The 19,152-nt window shown below is 45.7% G+C and overlaps 1 protein-coding gene across 1 annotated transcript in view; it reads left to right on the forward strand.

The window, feature by feature from the left end:
- Positions 1-19,152, forward strand: part of adamtsl3 (ADAMTS-like 3) — a gene marked incomplete at its 5' end in the record, with an annotated part of 209,171 nt that overhangs the window by 144,020 nt on the left and 45,999 nt on the right. The window contains 3 exons of the mRNA XM_083662451.1: positions 2,410-2,705; positions 3,798-3,927; positions 18,335-18,545. Of these exons, the coding sequence (XP_083518577.1) occupies positions 2,410-2,705; positions 3,798-3,927; positions 18,335-18,545 (637 nt within the window). The remainder of the gene's footprint in view (positions 1-2,409; positions 2,706-3,797; positions 3,928-18,334; positions 18,546-19,152) is intronic.

Genomic DNA, 19,152 nt, shown 5'->3' on the forward strand with positions numbered 1-19,152 from the left:
GATAGTCTGGTACAGTGTGAAACAGAGATAGTCTGGTACAGTGTGAAACAGAGATAGTCTGGTACAGTGCGAATCAGAGATAGTCTGGTACAGTGTGAATCAGAGATAGTCTGGTACAGTGTGAAACAGAGATAGTCTGGTACAGTGCAAAACAGAGATAGGGCATGTGTCCACCTAGTGTCTTTTTTCAGTTGTTTCCAATGGGGGGAAGAGCGTATGTGGGCGCACACGGACGTCTAGAGAAAGTGCGCTGCACCCAGCGTCTATTTTCAGAGCGCTCCGGCGTTTTTGTGCGCCGGCTCCCCAGCGCTTCCAGCTGACAATATTTTAACTTTTCAGAAAGACGCTGGTGTCGGCCGCTCCGTTTCATGCAACTAATCATATGGAGAAACTATCGCAACAGAGACAGAAAGGCTCAATTGTGGGAGCAGATTGGCTAGACACTTGATATTTCTGGTGAGTGTTGAGCTAAATCACTGTATGTGTGTTGTTTGCTAATGTTAGCTGTCAGCTATCAAGCTACTACCGCACTGAACTAACGTTAGTTTGAGACTGCTTCCTTGTATAATTGTGCGCTGAGATCAGCGCTTCCCAGCGCACTCCCAGCGTTTAACAGTCGGAAAAAGACGCTAGGTGGACACAGGCCCATAGTCTGGTACAGTGCAAAACAGAGATAGTGTGGTACAGTGCCAAACAGAGATAGTGTGGTACAGTGCCAAACAGAGATAGTCTGGTACAGTGCCAAACAGAGATAGTCTGGTACAGTGCAAAACAGAGATAGTGTGGTACAGTGCCAAACAGAGATAGTCTGGTACAGTGCAAAACAGAGATAGTGTGGTACAGTGCCAAACAGAGATAGTCTGGTACTTTCAGTACTAGTGACCAGGTAAAACAGACGGTGTTTTGAACAGGAAGTCATAGCACACCTGGGTCAAGTGGGCGGGGCTACATAAGGTGAATAGGAGACCACGGGAGAAAATAAGGACCTGTAGGAAGTAGGACCTGGAAGCCTACAGTATTTCTCTGCTCTCACCTCGTTTCAGTTCAAGCGTTTCCATAACAACCCTGGTCTCAGACGTTCCATCGGGTGCAGTAGCCTGTCAGCATCATTCAGATTTCATTACAACAAGCAGCTGGATTTATTCAGAAATATTGCTGCATTTAATCTGCCCTTTTATTGTGAAGTGTTCAATTTGTCCCGGTCAGTGGTGGGGTTTCACTCGTTCCCTCTCCGGGATGGTGGGAGGACAGAGAGGAGACCATCTGAACTGAAGTGAAGTTATTGTTGAGACCGGGCCATGTTCTCTGCTGTGTACTCTTACTCAAGATACAATAGTACAGTGGGGGCACGGTGGCTCAGTGGTAAGCGCCGTCGCCTCACAGCTAGAAGGTCCTGGGTTCGATTCCCACCTGGGAGGCTGTGAGCGCTGAAGGAGTGCGTGCTCGTCCGCATGTCCTCGAGTGCCCACCGCCCGGGTGGGGTCGTCAAAAGGGCCCTTCTGTGTGGAGTTTGCATGTTCTCCCCGTGCCCACCTGGGGGTTTCCTTCATATAGGAACCCCCTTCACCAAAACATGCAATATCCTGGTTGCTAATGTGGTTCCTCCTCTGGTCGTTAAGGGCGCCTGTTCGGAGGGAGGGGAACTCGTTGGAATAGCGTGAACCTCCCACGTGCTATGTCCTACCGGTGAAGCTTCCCCTGTCAGGTGAAAAGAAGCGGCTGGCTAACTGCCCATGTCTCGGAGGAAGCATGGAGCCAGTTTCAGCTCTCCCCAGATCGGCAGAGGGTGGAGCAGCAACCAGGATAAATAAATTAAAATTTGGACTAACGGGGGATAAAAATGGGATGGGGGGGGCGGTAAATTGAAAACTCAAACTCAAAATACAAGCACAGGTACTTTTACTCAAAATACAATAGTACAAAAGTACATTTTGGCCACTTACTGTAACTCTAGTATTTCAGATTAGATGAGATGAACTTTTTTTTTTTTTTAGCAATCCCTGTCAGAAAACTGGGTCAATGCAGCAGCAGAGAGCCGATGTGAATGTGTGCTTTGCCAGAAATTCACATCATTTCTTGCAATTGCAAGAAAAGAAAAGTAAAAAGCAGCAACTTTGAAGGAACTAAATCACACTCACAATCACGACGAGTCATATTAAGTTGAATACCAATCAGCAGTATTGCTGTAAAAGAGGTCTGACAGTCACCATTTTCAGAGTTTTCAAAGCCACACAAGGGCACGACCCAAGCTCCAAAAAAATCTAAATGAGTCGGTGCCTGAATGACAGATACCTCAGAGACACAAGAACTCCAAAATGATTGCATGTTTCAAGAGGAACAGGCACCATCCAGTATGCCAAACAAACTGCATTGATTTTGAAGAATTCTGTCCTCTACTGGTGTTTTCAGATTCATCCCTGGGCCGTGGTCGCCCTGCAGCGCCACCTGTGGGCCCGGCAGACAGACCCGGGAGGTGAAGTGCCAGGTGCTGCTCTCCTTCACCCAGACGGAGGTCGACCTTCCGGAGGAGGAGTGCGGTGAGGACCGACCCCACCTGGAGAGGCCCTGCAACAGGGGGACCTGTGCCAGCATCCCGGGCGTCTCTCCGGGGCTCCGGGAGCCCGGGGACCCTCACACCCGGGGAGAGGAGCTCCAGCACTGGGACTACAGGAGCTTCACGGCCTGCTCCGCCACCTGTGCTGCCGGTGAGGTTCCTGGAGAAACTTACGTCTGTATCTTTGGTCCGTCATCTCGCTCATCTGTCTCTCCTCTGCCCAGGGAAGCAGATGTAGTCTCACTCCTCTGACTCTCTGTCTCACTCCTCTGTCCAGGGAAACAGATAGTCTCACTCCTCTGACTCTCTGTCTCTCTCCTCTGCCCAGGGAAGCAGACATAGTCTCACTCCTCTGACTCTCTGTCTCACTCCTCTGACTCTCTGTCTCTCTCCTCTGCCCAGGGAAACAGACATAGTCTCACTCCTCTGACTCTCTGTCTCACTCCTCTGACTCTCTGTCTCTCTCCTCTGCCCAGGGAAACAGATAGTCTCACTCCTCTGACTCTCTGTCTCTCTCCTCTGCCCAGGGAAACAGACATAGTCTCACTCCTCTGACTCTCTGTCTCACTCCTCTGACTCTCTGTCTCTCTCCTCTGCCCAGGGAAACAGATAGTCTCACTCCTCTGACTCTCTGTCTCTCTCCTCTGTCCAGGGAAGCAGACATAGTCTCACTCCTCTGACTCTCTGTCTCTCTCCTCTGTCCAGGGAAGCAGACATAGTCTCACTCCTCTGACTCTCTGTCTCTCTCCTCTGCCCAGGGAAACAGATAGTCTCACTCCTCTGACTCTCTGTCTCTCTCCTCTGTCCAGGGAAACAGATAGTCTCACTCCTCTGACTCTCTGTCGCTCTCCTCTGCCCAGGGAAACAGATAGTCTCACTCCTCTGACTCTCTGTCTCTCTCCTCTGCCCAGGGAAACAGACATAGTCTCACTCCTCTGACTCTCTGTCTCACTCCTCTGACTCTCTGTCTCTCTCCTCTGTCCAGGGAAGCAGACATAGTCTCACTCCTCTGACTCTCTGTCTCTCTCCTCTGTCCAGGGAAGCAGACATAGTCTCACTCCTCTGACTCTCTGTCTCTCTCCTCTGTCCAGGGAAGCAGACATAGTCTCACTCCTCTGACTCTCTGTCTCACTCCTCTGCCCAGGGAAGCAGACTTAGTCTCACTCCTCTGACTCTCTGTGTCTCACTCCTCTGCCCCTCTGTCTCTCACTCTTCTGACTCTCTGTCTCACTCCTCTGTCCAGGGAAACAGACGGCGATGCTGAGGTGTGTGAACCGGAGGCGAGGGGAAGAGGTGGACGACGCTCTGTGCGATCCATCCAGCAGACCGCCACTCATGATCCGCATCTGTAACCCTGAGCCGTGCCCTCCCAGGTGAGCCCTTCACCCGGTTACTGACGCAGCGTGTGGGCTAGGAGAGCCCAGAGAGCCACAGAGAAGATGTGAGGATTCACTCTGAAATACTATCAAGGACCCCCTCCTGACTCGCTTTGCTAAAGGGGAGGTCGACCTATCAAAACGAGGCCTGCTGATACATTGATACAGAATAATACGTCTGTTGCTTTCACCACGGGGGTTCCAATCTAAATGGCTTTGTATCTACGCTAACAAAACGATGGCTTCAGGTATCGGCAATGCAGCCGCAGGTGGCCTTGGATGTCGAGAACACAATCAATGAAGGGGGAATATTCACGGGTTTCCTGGTGAGACCGTGGGCGCTTCCATGACACCCTCCCTCCCTGTTTCCATGACACCCTCCCTCCCTGTTTCCATGACACCCTCCCTCCCTGTTTCCAGCTGCCGGTTGCTTGTTTCCTCCCAGGACCGTTCATAGCGAAAGAGACTGAAGATAATCATAATAATTGCTGTGACTTTGTACCTACCTATGTCTTGTAATGGAGCCCCCCAGCACAATAATTTCACATGTGCATAATTGTACAACGGAGTGACAATATCTTGAATCTTGAAAGAGAGAGACCCCTAAAGCTCCGTTCAATGACCAAATAATAAGAGTTCCAGTTTGGACGTTTAGCCTTCAAAACAAAAGCTGCCGCTATGCAACCAGATACTATTGTTAGCAATTTTCGGCTAAAATAAGCCCGTACAGTACCAGTGAATTGACATTCACCTCGTTTTTGTAAAATATCGCCGCTATGCAACCACACAATGTTACTATTTTTAGCCATTTCGGATCAAATAAGCCAAACGTTCAGACTCTTTGACAGTGGCGTGCACCTCCTTCCTAGTGATTTTTTTTTTAACAGGAAGTCGACAACCGGCTACCGCTGAGAATCATGGGAAATGTAAGTCCAGGAAAAAGGTGAATAGTTCTTACTTAAAAAGTGTCAAATGTGCTGTAACAAGGCTAGGTCGTAACCTAGCATATGGCAAGCGCGATAAAGCGTTCACGAGCATCGGCACTCAAATCGGTATGCAAATTGGACTGGACAAAGCCAGATATAGGGCCCGCTTGTGCTGGCCAAAAAAGGACCAGGCGCTCACATAAGGGCCTGTGTCCATCTAGCGTCTTTTCATCAGGTCCAGCTTCTTTTTTCAGTTGTTTCCAATGGGGGGAGAGCGTATGCGGGCGCACACGGACGTCTAGAGAAAGTGCGCAGCGCCCAGCGTCTATTTTCACAGCGCTCAGGTGTTTTTGTGCGCCGGCTCCCAGCGCTTCCAGCTGAAAATAATTTAACTTTTCAGAAACACGCTGGTGTCGGGTGCTGCTTTTCTGGCATCTTAATCATGGAGAAACTATCGCAACAGAGACAGAAAGGCTCAATTGTGGGAGCAGATTGGCTAGACACTTGATATTTCTGGTGAGTGTTGAGCTAAATCACTGTATGTGTGTTGTTTGCTAATGTTAGCTGTCAGCTATCAAGCTACTACCGCACTGAGCTAACGTTAGTTTCAGACTGCTTCCTTGTATATTGTGCGCTGAGATCAGCGCTCCCCAGCGTTTAACGGTCGGAAAAAGACGCTAGGTGGACACAGGCCCTAAGGAAAGTGCCTTCATTGAAAGGGCTGAGGTGTGAAAACACACCTACACGTGTTTACCTGTGAAAACACACCTACACGTGTTTACCTGTGAAAACACACCTACACATGTTTACCTGTGAAAACACACCTACACGTGTTTACCTGTGAAAACACACCTACACGTGTTTACCTGTGAAAACACACCTACACATGTTTACCTGTGAAAACACACCTACACGTGTTTACCTGTGAAAACACACATACACGTGTTTACCTGTGAAAACACACCTACACGTGTTTACAACACACCTACACGTGTTTACCTGTGAAAACACACCTACACATGTTTACCTGTGAAAACACACCTACACGTGTTTACCTGTGAAAACACACCTACACGTGTTTACAACACACCTACACATGTTTACCTGTGAAAACACACCTACACGTGTTTACCTGTGAAAACACACCTACACGTGTTTACAACACACCTACACGTGTTTACCTGTGAAAACACACCTACACATGTTTACCTGTGAAAACACACCTACACGTGTTTACCTGTGAAAACACACCTACACGTGTTTACAACACACCTACACGTGTTTACCTGTGAAAACACACCTACACATGTTTACCTGTGAAAACACACCTACACGTGTTTACCTGTGAAAACACACCTACACGTGTTTACAACACACCTACACGTGTTTACCTGTGAAAACACACCTACACGTGTTTACCTGTGAAAACACACCTACACGTGTTTACCTGTGAAAACACACCTACACGTGTTTACCTGTGAAAACACACCTACACGTGTTTACCTGCACGCCTGCGTTTAGATGCTCTTATGCACTCAAACAAAAGACACATGGCTGTTTCATGGATTCACTGGCTTTTGTGGGAATAGAACCTGCGAAATGTCAGTTGCACATACTGTATCAAATCTGTTTTGTAAGAGATTTTTTTTAAATCTTTGATATTGCACTTTGGGAATGAAATTCTTCATATGTACTGGCATGGCCAGAGAGCCAAGCGCTGAATTAAGAACATAAGAAGAACACTTCTGGTGCCAAATAGCCTCTTCATGTGACCTCCAGAGGTCAAGCGGAGCAGCTCACACTCATCTCATCACACATGAGCGTACGTGTGATGATGGTCTCCACGGCTCCACAACATCATCTCCTTACTTACCACAGTATTCTTCTGCAAGTGTGGTGAGCTCCTCAGCATGTTTTGTAGAGAGAGGGTCAATATCTGGCCTGTACTGTATCTGGCCAATATTGGCCATAAAAAATGTAAATGAAATCCTGGCCAAAACACTGAATATTTGTAATTGTTTGGCAGGAGAATGGTCAAAGATAATAAATATACCTCCAAAATATCAGCAGTTTCAATCCAAAAATATCAGTATCGGCCTTCACAAAGCCATATTGTTCAGAGTCGACCCTATGTAGCTTCCCTCCTTCACCCAGCATCCTGTTTCGGTGCCATGCCAAGGTAAACAAGCCCTCTGCCCAAGAGAGACCCTCCATCAAGGCTCCGCCCACAGCCTCTGCCCAAGAGAGACCCTCCATCAAGGCTCCGCCCACAGCCTCTGCCCAAGAGAGACCCTCCATCAAGGCTCCGCCCACAGCCTCTGCCCAAGAGAGACCCTCCATCAAGGCTCCGCCCACAGCCTCTGCCCAAGAGAGACCCTCCATCAAGACTCCGCCCACAGCCTCTGCCCAAGAGGGACCCTCCATTGGCCGTCTTTATTGCAGCGTTACTGTATTTATGGTCCTTTTTGTTTATTTATCAACGCTCGGAGCAGCAGAGAGCATGATGGGAATGCGAGTTCAACTTCTGGTCTCGTGCCACAACTAATGAGGTTTTTTAAAAAGGGGAAAAAGGCCCCAGAACATCAAAGCTGATGTCAGTGGGTTCCAGAGCCGGAGACCCGGGAGATACGGATCAGCCAACCAATCCCTAAATTGCCATCGCAGTCCATAGAATTAGAGCCAGTCATTTGTAACGTACATGTACTGTACACACAGCGAGCAGGTGGTTCCAATAGTACCCGGTGAACCCCTCTGTGTCTCGGGCCTCACTCACAAAATTATGTCTACCTTAAAGGAACACTCCGCCCATTTTCTACCAGCTTTGTATCATTAGAACATCAGTAGTATATCAGAAAACTGTAAACGGTTTTGAAGTCTGTCATTTAATTTGACAGTTATTGAGTATTAAAGTGTGGACCAGTGACATCACTGGTCCACACTAACTCAAATTAATAACTCATTAACTCAAATCAACTCTCAATAACTGTCAAACTAGATGAATGATGCATAGTTTGACAGTTATTGAGAGTTGATTTGAGTTAATGAGTTATTCATTTGAGTTAGTGTGGACCAGTGATGTCACTGGTCCACACTTTAACACTCAATAACTGTCAAATTAAATGACAGACTTCAAAACCGTTTACAGTTTTCTGATATACTACTGATGTTCTAATGATACAAAGCTGGTTGAAAATGGGCGGAGTGTTCCTTTAATAAAGGAAAGCTAAACAGCACTGCTTGAAATAAATCGGCTTGAATAAATACTGATGGGATCCATGCAGGGAGCTACTCCTTTGTGGCATGATTTAAACACAATGAGACGTGCAGTCAGTCTGTAGATGGTTAGACTACCAGCTGACTATATCAGTCTGTAGATGGTTAGACTACCAGCAGACTCTATCAGTCTGTAGATGGTTAGACTACCAGCTGACTATATCAGTCTGTAGATGGTTAGACTACCAGCAGACTCTATCAGTCTGTAGATGGTTAGACTACCAGCAGACTCTATCAGTCTGTAGATGGTTAGACTACCAGCTGACTATATCAGTCTGTAGATGGTTAGACTACCAGCATACTCTATCAGTCTGTAGATGGTTAGACTACCAGCTGACTCTATCAGTCTGTAGATGGTTAGACTACCAGCTGACTCTATCAGTCTGTAGATGGTTAGACTACCAGCTGACTCTATCAGTCTGTAGATGGTTAGACTACCAGCTGACTCTATCAGTCTGTAGATGTTAGACTACCAGCTGACTCTGTCAGTCTGTAGATGGTTAGACTACCAGCAGACTCTATCAGTCTGTAGATGGTTAGACTACCAGCAGACTCTATCAGTCTGTAGATGGTTAGACTACCAGCAGACTCTATCAGTCTGTAGATGGTTAGACTACCAGCAGACTCTATCAGTCTGTAGATGGTTAGACTACCAGCAGACTCTATCAGTCTGTAGATGGTTAGACTACCAGCTGACTCTATCAGTCTGTAGATGGTTAGACTACCAGCTGACTCTATCAGTCTGTAGATGGTTAGACTACCAGCTGACTCTATCAGTCTGTAGATGGTTAGACTACCAGCTGACTCTATCAGTCTGTAGATGTTAGACTACCAGCTGACTCTGTCAGTCTGTAGATGGTTAGACTACCAGCTGACTCTATCAGTCTGTAGATGGTTAGACTACCAGCTGACTCTGTCAGTCTGTAGATGGTTAGACTACCAGCTGACTCTATCAGTCTGTAGATGGTTAGACTACCAGCAGACTCTGTCAGTCTGTAGATGGTTAGACTACCAGCTGACTCTATCAGTCTGTAGATGGTTAGACTACCAGCTGACTCTGTCAGTCTGTAGATGGTTAGACTACCAGCTGACTCTATCAGTCTGTAGATGGTTAGACTACCAGCAGACTCTGTCAGTCTGTAGATGGTTAGACTACCAGCAGACTCTATCAGTCTGTAGATGGTTAGACTACCAGCAGACTCTGTCAGTCTGTAGATGGTTAGACTACCAGCAGACTCTGTCAGTCTGTAGATGGTTAGACTACCAGCTGACTCTATCAGTCTGTAGATGGTTAGACTACCAGCTGACTCTATCAGTCTGTAGATGGTTAGACTACCAGCTGACTCTATCAGTCTGTAGATGGTTAGACTACCAGCTGACTCTATCAGTCTGTAGATGGTTAGACTACCAGCAGGCTCTATCAGTCTGTAGATGGTTAGACTACCAGCATACTCTATCAGTCTGTAGATGGTTAGACTACCAGCTGACTCTGTCAGTCTGTAGATGATTAGACTACCAGCAGACTCTATCAGTCTGTAGATGGTTAGACTACCAGCTGACTCTATCAGTCTGTAGATGTTAGACTACCAGCTGACTCTATCAGTCTGTAGATGGTTAGACTACCAGCTGACTCTATCAGTCTGTATATGTTAGACTACCAGCTGACTCTATCAGTCTGTAGATGGTTAGACTACCAGCTGACTCTATCAGTCTGTAGATGTTAGACTACCAGCAGACTCTATCAGTCTGTAGATGGTTAGACTACCAGCAGACTCTATCAGTCTGTAGATGGTTAGACTACCAGCATACTCTATCAGTCTGTAGATGGTTAGACTACCAGCTGACTCTGTCAGTCTGTAGATGATTAGACTACCAGCAGACTCTATCAGTCTGTAGATGGTTAGACTACCAGCTGACTCTATCAGTCTGTAGATGTTAGACTACCAGCTGACTCTATCAGTCTGTAGATGGTTAGACTACCAGCTGACTCTATCAGTCTGTATATGTTAGACTACCAGCTGACTCTATCAGTCTGTAGATGGTTAGACTACCAGCAGACTCTATCAGTCTGTAGATGGTTAGACTACCAGCAGACTCTATCAGTCTGTAGATGTTAGACTACCAGCAGACTCTATCAGTATGTAGATGGTTAGACTACCAGCAGACTCTATCAGTCTGTAGATGTTAGACTACCAGCTGACTATATCAGTATGTAGATGGTTAGACTACCAGCAGACTCTATCAGTCTGTAGATGTTAGACTACCAGCTGACTCTGTCAGTCTGTAGATGTTAGACTACCAGCAGACTCTATCAGTCTGTAGATGTTAGACTACCAGCTGACTCTATCAGTCTGTAGATGGTTAGACTACCAGCTGACTCTATCAGTCTGTAGATGGTTAGACTACCAGCTGACTCTATCAGTCTGTAGATGGTTAGACTACCAGCAGACTCTATCAGTCTGTAGATGGTTAGACTACCAGCTGACTCTGTCAGTCTGTAGATGGTTAGACTACCAGCAGACTCTATCAGTCTGTAGATGGTTAGACTACCAGCTGACTCTATCAGTCTGTAGATGTTAGACTACCAGCTGACTCTATCAGTCTGTAGATGGTTAGACTACCAGCAGACTCTATCAGTCTGTAGATGGTTAGACTACCAGCAGACTCTATCAGTCTGTAGATGGTTAGACTACCAGCAGACTCTATCAGTCTGTAGATGGTTAGACTACCAGCAGACTCTGTGGCTCCTGGACACTTAGACTGAGGCTTGTACTGTTGTCCGTGTGATGCAACACAAATGCATTTTTGGCTGAAAACCACCCAGAACTATGTTAATACTGTAGCAATACCCACGAGTCAAAAGGGATAATTCAGGTCTTTAAGAATATTCATGAACTGGCTTTAACCTTCATTTCAGTCCATCCAGAAACACTTGTGCCAGAGTTTTGGTTTTGAAATATTAGAAGCAGAAGTTGTTTACTGCTACTTTTAGTGCAGGTCAGGGAAATGGTTTGCAGTCCCATTATTGATTTGCACGGACATTGCTAAATAATTGCAAACAAATGCTCGGATGAGAAATTATTTATTTTCGTCTGATTTCTCAAAAACAACAATACTGATATAACTTTTTTTATATATATATAAACTGAAAAGACTTACAGGTCATGACAAATCAGGCCCCGTGATAGGTGGGGGAACTGTGACTTGACCAATCAGTGATCATCATAAGGCGGTTGATAAGGTGGTTGCAGAGCGGAGGGACTGTGGGAGACCCACGTCACTGACCAAACACTCTACAGTACACGGGCGTAACTTTGGTTTGAGAAGTGGGAGGGACACAATAACCCCGACCTTGATACAAAAAAAAGGAAAAGATCTAAAGTCATGCACTGGTTTACTCTTTGCTGCTCCGCTGCAGTTGCCTGTCACATGCACATGTGAGACCATTGGCCGGGTAGTCAAGTCAAGTTTGTTTATTTATATAGCTCTAATTCACAAGCATGTCTGTTTACGGTATTTATATAGCCCTAATTCACAAGCATGTCTCAAATGACTTTACAGAGAATGTGTCTAGCTCGATCTAACTAAACACAATCAATAAACTATGAAGTCAGATATGATGACAGCCGGACATACTCAACTTGCTGTGCCTGGGGACCACTTCTGCAAAATGACAGGAGGCCAGGGGCCAGTTAATAAACAAATATTAAAGCCACAATCAGTAACTTTTCCAAGTTTTGCTATTGGAGAAACTGCGCCCTCTGCGTGCAATAGTATCGATATCGATATCGCCGTTCAAAGTCAACAAAACACAGCGCCAGAAAGCTCTATGTACATGTTGTGACATCGGGTACTCACCACGTGATGAAATAATAATCCATACTTCCGTGAAACGTCATTTTCGTAAGCAAATCCGAATCGAGTTACTTCCTTGTTTCCAGGAACACAAGGCTCCCGCTGGAGAGCGCATGCGCACATCTTGCCTCCGGGACGCAGGCAGGAAACTTGCTTAGTCCCAGGAGAGGCCTTTGGAGGGCGGTGTGTGACCAATAGAGGTGACATTCTCCCTGTTACAAGTCACTCTACCATCCTTAATGACTAAAAAGCTGTTATATTAAGGTGAAAAAGTTACCTTACTTACTTTAATTTAAAAAAAAATCTGGAGCGGATTGTAGGTTTTTGGGGTGTCAGCCGGAGTTTAGTCTCACAATTTTGCACACAGGATAGTTGGGTTAAGTTAGTTAAGTACGTATACTGTGCCTGGGCGGCGAGCAGCAGGCCATATTTGACAATTTAGCTGGAGCTCAGTCAAACTTTATTTAACATTTTTCATTGTGAATTAGAAAATGGTCGGGGGGGCCCACTTGGCCCCCAGGCCGCAAGTTGAGTATCACTGCCTGCACGGCTTTGGCTCATAAGTCAAAGCCGTGACGCTGAGCAGCGCGCCGCACACCGCTAAAGTGTTGGACAACGACAGCGCCCTGGTTTGTGTTTAAGAAACAAACGATGATTGATTCTAAATGGCTTGTCAGCCTACACTTTCATAAAGGGTAGAACACTTTCACCGTTGTGGTAGAACATTGTGCACTCAAACACGCCCACGCGCGTGCGCGCAAGCACACACACACACACACACACACACACACACACACACACACACACAGACACACACACACACACACACACACAGTACAGATTGTTTTTCCAATTTGCTGTCCAATTGCCAAAGTCAGCAGGACAGTTGGCTATCTGGAGCCGTGCGCTTAAGTGTGTTGAGGAAAAACTGATGTTGATTCAGAGAGGATCATTTCATTTACCTTTTAATAATAATAGCTGCATTTGATCAAGCAACATGAAGGAACATAAAGGAACGGATCTGAGGTAAAATAACCTTGAAGTATAAAAGTTTATATTTTCCATTTTGGCCCCGCTCCCTATGTTTAGCTTCAAATCCTCTCGCGTGGTTGTGTCTAGTTTCATGAGAATAGCTGTTGCAGCAGCGGAGAAAGAATTCAGCAGACTTAACGAAGAGATTCAAGAAGAATTAAGCCAGCGTTTCACCAAAATCCACTCCTTTGGTCCGGGGGAACAAACGGTCTATCCAAGTACATTATACTGAGTAAAGTCGGCTCTCCGTTTTTAGTCCAGAGAATAATCAGAGTCAGTATTCAAAGTCTAGTGTTGGCAGTGATGCAGTGCTCAGTAAAAACATGGGCAAGCTATGTCCTCCAAACTATGATTCATCTCCCATATCAACAAAAATCCATAATATTTTCAGATAAGAGCTTCATGTATAAAAAAATGTCCACACTTAAATATTATACTATTCATATTATTGTATCAGCTTGATACGACTTATGATGATATGCTGGTAAACTGCAAATCAAAGGTTGCTACACAGTATTTAAGCCGGTTCACCCTCCACTATATCACCCACTTTTCACAGAATATTTCACTCAGACCAAAACTTAAAAATATATATATAAAAAAAAACATAAAAGAAATATTATCTTTTTTTAAATCCTACTATTTTTTGGTTTTGGTCCGAGTGAAATGTATGGTCTCTCCTGTTTCTAAATATAGCTGAATCGTTTGACTATGTAAAACTATTTGTATAAGCATTTTACGAAATGTCTATGGGAAAATAAATGGCGGATGAAATCTCTTGGTGCCCGGAAGTGGACATGACTTTGGCTCTCTATAGACCAAATCAGCGGGATGTTTACATTTACTTCCGGGTACCCCTGAGGTCCACACATTATAATGGCGGTGGACGGCACAAACTGACGTGTTGAAGACAAAAACAGACAAAGAAGACAAAAATGGTTTGTCCGTGTTGTGTTGTTGTTTAATATCATTCATAACAACACTTTCACTAACGTTAGTGGAGACCAGACTAGCTAATTTACCTGTTGGACCAGACTAGAGTAGACTTGAAGCTAAATTAAATTGACGTGGCGTCAGTAGCTCTGTCTGTACCAGGCTCTTTCTCGCCGAGAAGAGCCTGGTGACGCGAGGTTACTCTGTCTGTAACGTAAAAAAACAGCGAGTTTGACAGACAAACAAACGTTATTAGCTAGCTAACACTACATAAAACAAACACAGAAGAAAGGCTAGATACGTCGGACAAGCATGTTTACCAACCGTTTAACCATTTAAATTGAAAGTAGTCGGCCGAAAACAACGAGAGGGTTTGACAGCATTTATTTGACAACACGCACATTTAAACCTGCCGCCTTCCCCAAGTGGTACCCGGAAGTAAATTTGTTTACATGGTGACGTCACGGTGATTTGGTCTATACATCAGACTTCTTTTTGCAGCCAGTGGTTTGGCCCCCTGCTGGCCATTAGAAAGAATGCAGGTTTAAGGCATCTCTACATTGGCTTCATTGTTCAGCGCCGGAGGTTGCCCCTTGGCAATAGGTGACTGTATCTACAGATGGCTTGTTTGTCCATCCAGTATTCACACAGACTGGGGGCCTATCATGTGATCCACACACACATGTACCACTCTGTCCTCCACTAATGGACATATACAGGAAGCAGCTGCTGCAGAGTGCAGGTCCCCCACCCACCCACACATACACGCTCGCACACACACACACACACACACACACACACACACACACACACACACACACACAGACGCACACACGCACGTACGCAAAAACACACACACACACACACACACACACACACATGCACGTACGCAAAAACACACACATACAGTACATGCTCGCGCACGCACACACACACATGCACACATGCACGTACGCAAACACACACACACAGACACACACACACACACACACACACACACACACACACACACTGCACAGTCTATAAACTCCTATAGTCCATTTTACTCTCTCATCTCTCTTCTCTCTCCCTCCTCCCTCTCCCCCTCTTCCTCTCCCTCCCTCTCTCTCTTCTCCCTCAGCGAGTGGCTGTTGTACATCATTCTCCTCAGTGGGGATTTGTCTCGGCCTTGTGTTTTGTCTGACTTCATTAGCTTTACGAGGGCCATAAAGAAAGCAGGGCCCCCCGCGAACTCCATGTGGTGGACGCATGGAGGCCAGTGCCATCAGCAGCCCCACAAAACCCCCAGGCAGACGTTTAAAATAGATTGTATTTCCAAAATAAATTCATTTTGTACCAAGGAAAACTCTTCCTCTCTAGTCTGCACCCAAATGTGTGTAGAAGTGTACAGTACAGTATGCATCAGAGCCGTATAATAGAAGAGTTCCGACATCTCCATTCACTCCAATGGACCAGTTTTTTTCCAGGAAGTAAGGTCCTGGAACTCTTGAGTAAAAAAAGCAGCACTGTCGAGTTGCAGCAAAATAGACCGTTTGTGTTGTACTTTGAAAGGGTTTTTCATCCCTTGAATCAAATTGTACATTATCAGCTTTATTTTAGCATGCAAAAGTAGCGCGAGACCCATTCCTGGCTGTTCATTGGCTAATGAGTCTCGCATTTTGGTCCTCCGCTGACGCCACACTCTCTCTCTAGAGGACAGTAGTATGCATGTATGAATCTGACTATCTACAGGAAGTAGATTATTTCACCATCACTGATAAGCGTTGTGCTTTCATGACTTTTTGTTTTCCTATGAGGTGTAGCCTACATTCCGTAACCCAGGGGGACTCATGACCTGTCTCTGTAGATGGCAGGTGACAGTTAAACTCTAGTGTATGACCTGTCTCTGTAGATGGGAGAGGACAGTTAATCTCTAGTGTATGACCTGTCTCTGTAGATGGGAGAGGACAGTTAAACTCTAGTGTATGACCTGTCTCTGTAGATGGGAGAGGACAGTTAATCTCTAGTGTATGACCTGTCTCTGTAGATGGGAGAGGACAGTTAAACTCTAGTGTATGACCTGTCTCTGTAGATGTCAGGTGACAGTTGATCTAGTGTATGACCTGTCTCTGTAGATGGGAGATGACAGTTAAACTCTAGTGTATGACCTGTCTCTGTAGATGGGAGAGGACAGTTAAACTCTAGTGTATGACCTGTCTCTGTAGATGGGAGAGGACAGTTAAACTCTAGTGTATGACCTGTCTCTGTAGATGGGAGAGGACAGTTAAACTCTAGTGTATGACCTGTCTCTGTAGATGACAGGTGACAGTTAAACTCTAGTGTATGACCTGTCTCTGTAGATGGGAGGTGACAGTTAAACTCTAGTGTATGACCTGTGTCTGTAGATGACAGGTGACAGTTAAACTCTAGTGTATGACCTGTCTCTGTAGATGGGAGGTGACAGTTAAACTCTAGTGTATGACCTGTGTCTGTAGATGACAGGTGACAGTTAAACTCTAGTGTATGACCTGTCTCTGTAGATGGGAGGTGACAGTTAAACTCTAGTGTATGACCTGTCTCTGTAGATGGCAGGTGACAGTTAAACTCTAGTGTATGACCTGTCTCTGTAGATGGCAGGTGACAGTTAAACTCTAGTGTATGACCTGTCTCTGTAGATGGGAGAGGACAGTTAAACTCTAGTGTATGACCTGTCTCTGTAGATGGCAGGTGACAGTTAAACTCTAGTGTATGACCTGTCTCTGTAGATGACAGGTGACAGTTAAACTATAGTGTATGACCTGTCTCTGTAGATAGGAGATGACAGTTACACTCTAGTGTATGACCTGTCTCTGTAGATGGCAGGTGACAGTTAAACTCTAGTGTATGACCTGTCTCTGTAGATGGGAGGTGACAGTTAAACTCTAGTGTATGACCTGTATCTGTAGATGGCAGGTGACAGTTAAACTCTAGTGTATGACCTGTCTCTGTAGATGACAGGTGACAGTTAAACTCTAGTGTATGACCTGTCTCTGTAGATGGGAGAGGACAGTTAAACTCTAGTGTATGACCTGTCTCTGTAGATGGCAGGTGACAGTTGATCTAGTGTATGACCTGTCTCTGTAGATGGGAGTTGACAGTTGATCTAGTGTATGACCTGTCTCTGTAGATGGCAGGTGACAGTTAAACTCTAGTGTATGACCTGTCTCTGTAGATGGGAGAGGACAGTTAATCTCTAGTGTATGACCTGTCTCTGTAGATGGGAGTTGACAGTTGATCTAGTGTATGACCTGTCTCTGTAGATGGCAGGTGACAGTTAAACTCTAGTGTATGACCTGTCTCTGTAGATGGGAGTTGACAGTTGATCTAGTGTATGACCTGTCTCTGTAGATGGCAGGTGACAGTTAAACTCTAGTGTATTACCTGTCTCTGTAGATGGCAGGTGACAGTTGATCTAGTGTATTACCTGTCTCTGTAGATGGGAGTTGACAGTTGATCTAGTGTATGACCTGTCTCTGTAGATGGCAGGTGACAGTTAAACTCTAGTGTATTACCTGTCTCTGTAGATGGCAGGTGACAGTTGATCTAGTGTATGACCTGTCTCTGTAGATGGGAGTTGACAGTTGATCTAGTGTATGACCTGTCTCTGTAGATGGCAGGTGACAGTTAAACTCTAGTGTATGACCTGTCTCTGTAGATGGTAGAGGACAGTTAAACTCTAGTGTATGACCTGTCTCTGTAGATGGCAGGTGACAGTTAAACTCTAGTGTATGACCTGTCTCTGTAGATGGGAGATGACAGTTAAACTCTAGTGTATGACCTGTCTCTGTAGATGGGAGAGGACAGTTAAACTCTAGTGTATGACCTGTCTCTGTAGATGGTAGGTGACAGTTAAACTCTAGTGTATGACCTGTCTCTGTAGATGGCAGGTGACAGTTAAACTCTAGTGTATGACCTGTCTCTGTAGATGGGAGGCGACAGTTAAACTCTAGTGTATGACCTGTCTCTGTAGATGGGAGGCGACAGTTAAACTCTAGTGTATGACCTGTCTCTGAGATGGGAGAGGACAGTTAAACTCTAGTGTATGACCTGTATCTGTAGATGGCAGGTGACAGTTAAACTCTAGTGTATGACCTGTCTCTGTAGATGGCAGGTGACAGTTAAACTCTAGTGTATGACCTGTCTCTGTAGATGGGAGGTGACAGTTAAACTCTAGTGTATGACCTGTCTCTGTAGATGGGAGATGACAGTTAAACTCTAGTGTATGACCTGTCTCTGTAGATGGGAGATGACAGTTAAACTCTAGTGTATGACCTGTCTCTGTAGATGACAGGTGACAGTTAAACTCTAGTGTATGACCTGTCTCTGTAGATGGGAGTTAAACTCTAGTGTATGACCTGTCTCTGTAGATGGGAGATGACAGCGTGGACTGGCTGCTCTGCATCCTGTGGCGTGGGCATACACACCAGGAGTGTGTACTGCATGCGCCTGCTGTCTGTGGAGCAGCAGGAGAGCCAGAGTGTCTCAGAGGACGAGTGCCGCGAGTTCAAACCCGCTATCCTGCAACCCTGCAACCAGGTGGACTGTCCCGCAGCCTGGGAGACTGAACCATGGCAGCAGGTATGGACTGTCTACAGTGGCAGCAATCTTCAGTTAGCGCTCCCAGCCGAAGGCCTTTCACAGGCCAGCCGGCTGGGCTGAACTTTGTTACTCCATAAGGGACATTGCTTTAGATAAACTAATATCTATGCTGTTTATTAAGAGGTTGTATTGGTTTAAGTTATGTTAAGTTAAGTTTAAGTATAAGTTTCTAGTTAAGTTAAGTTTCCAGCTGGTCCAGACCAGTGGCCAACCCCCCCCCGGCTTCCCTCTGATGACACGGAAGTGAATTGAAAAGCTGTAGTTCCTCAAATGGCCAATAGGGGTCGGGGCAGTAGGTATTTACCCCCATGTTAAAATGCCCGACTTTGTAACAGGATTAAACATCTTTCCAGTGAGGGGCAAAACACGGTTTTGGTCTATAGAGCGAATTTCACCTTTTGATAACAAATGTAGGGGGGTCATTTTTTATATAACTCGCCCGTTTGGAGTGACATAGATGATAGAAAAGGGGGTGATTGACAGATCGCCTGTCCAGTGATTGCGCAGCTTGCCGATCACGGACCAATAGCAGGCAGAGCTGCGGCTCTGGGAAACTCCCATGTCACATGCAAGGACTCAACCCCAT

This window comes from Poromitra crassiceps (assembly GCF_964638095.1).
Source record: "Poromitra crassiceps genome assembly, chromosome: 28".
Classification (NCBI taxonomy): domain Eukaryota; kingdom Metazoa; phylum Chordata; class Actinopteri; order Beryciformes; family Melamphaidae; genus Poromitra; species Poromitra crassiceps.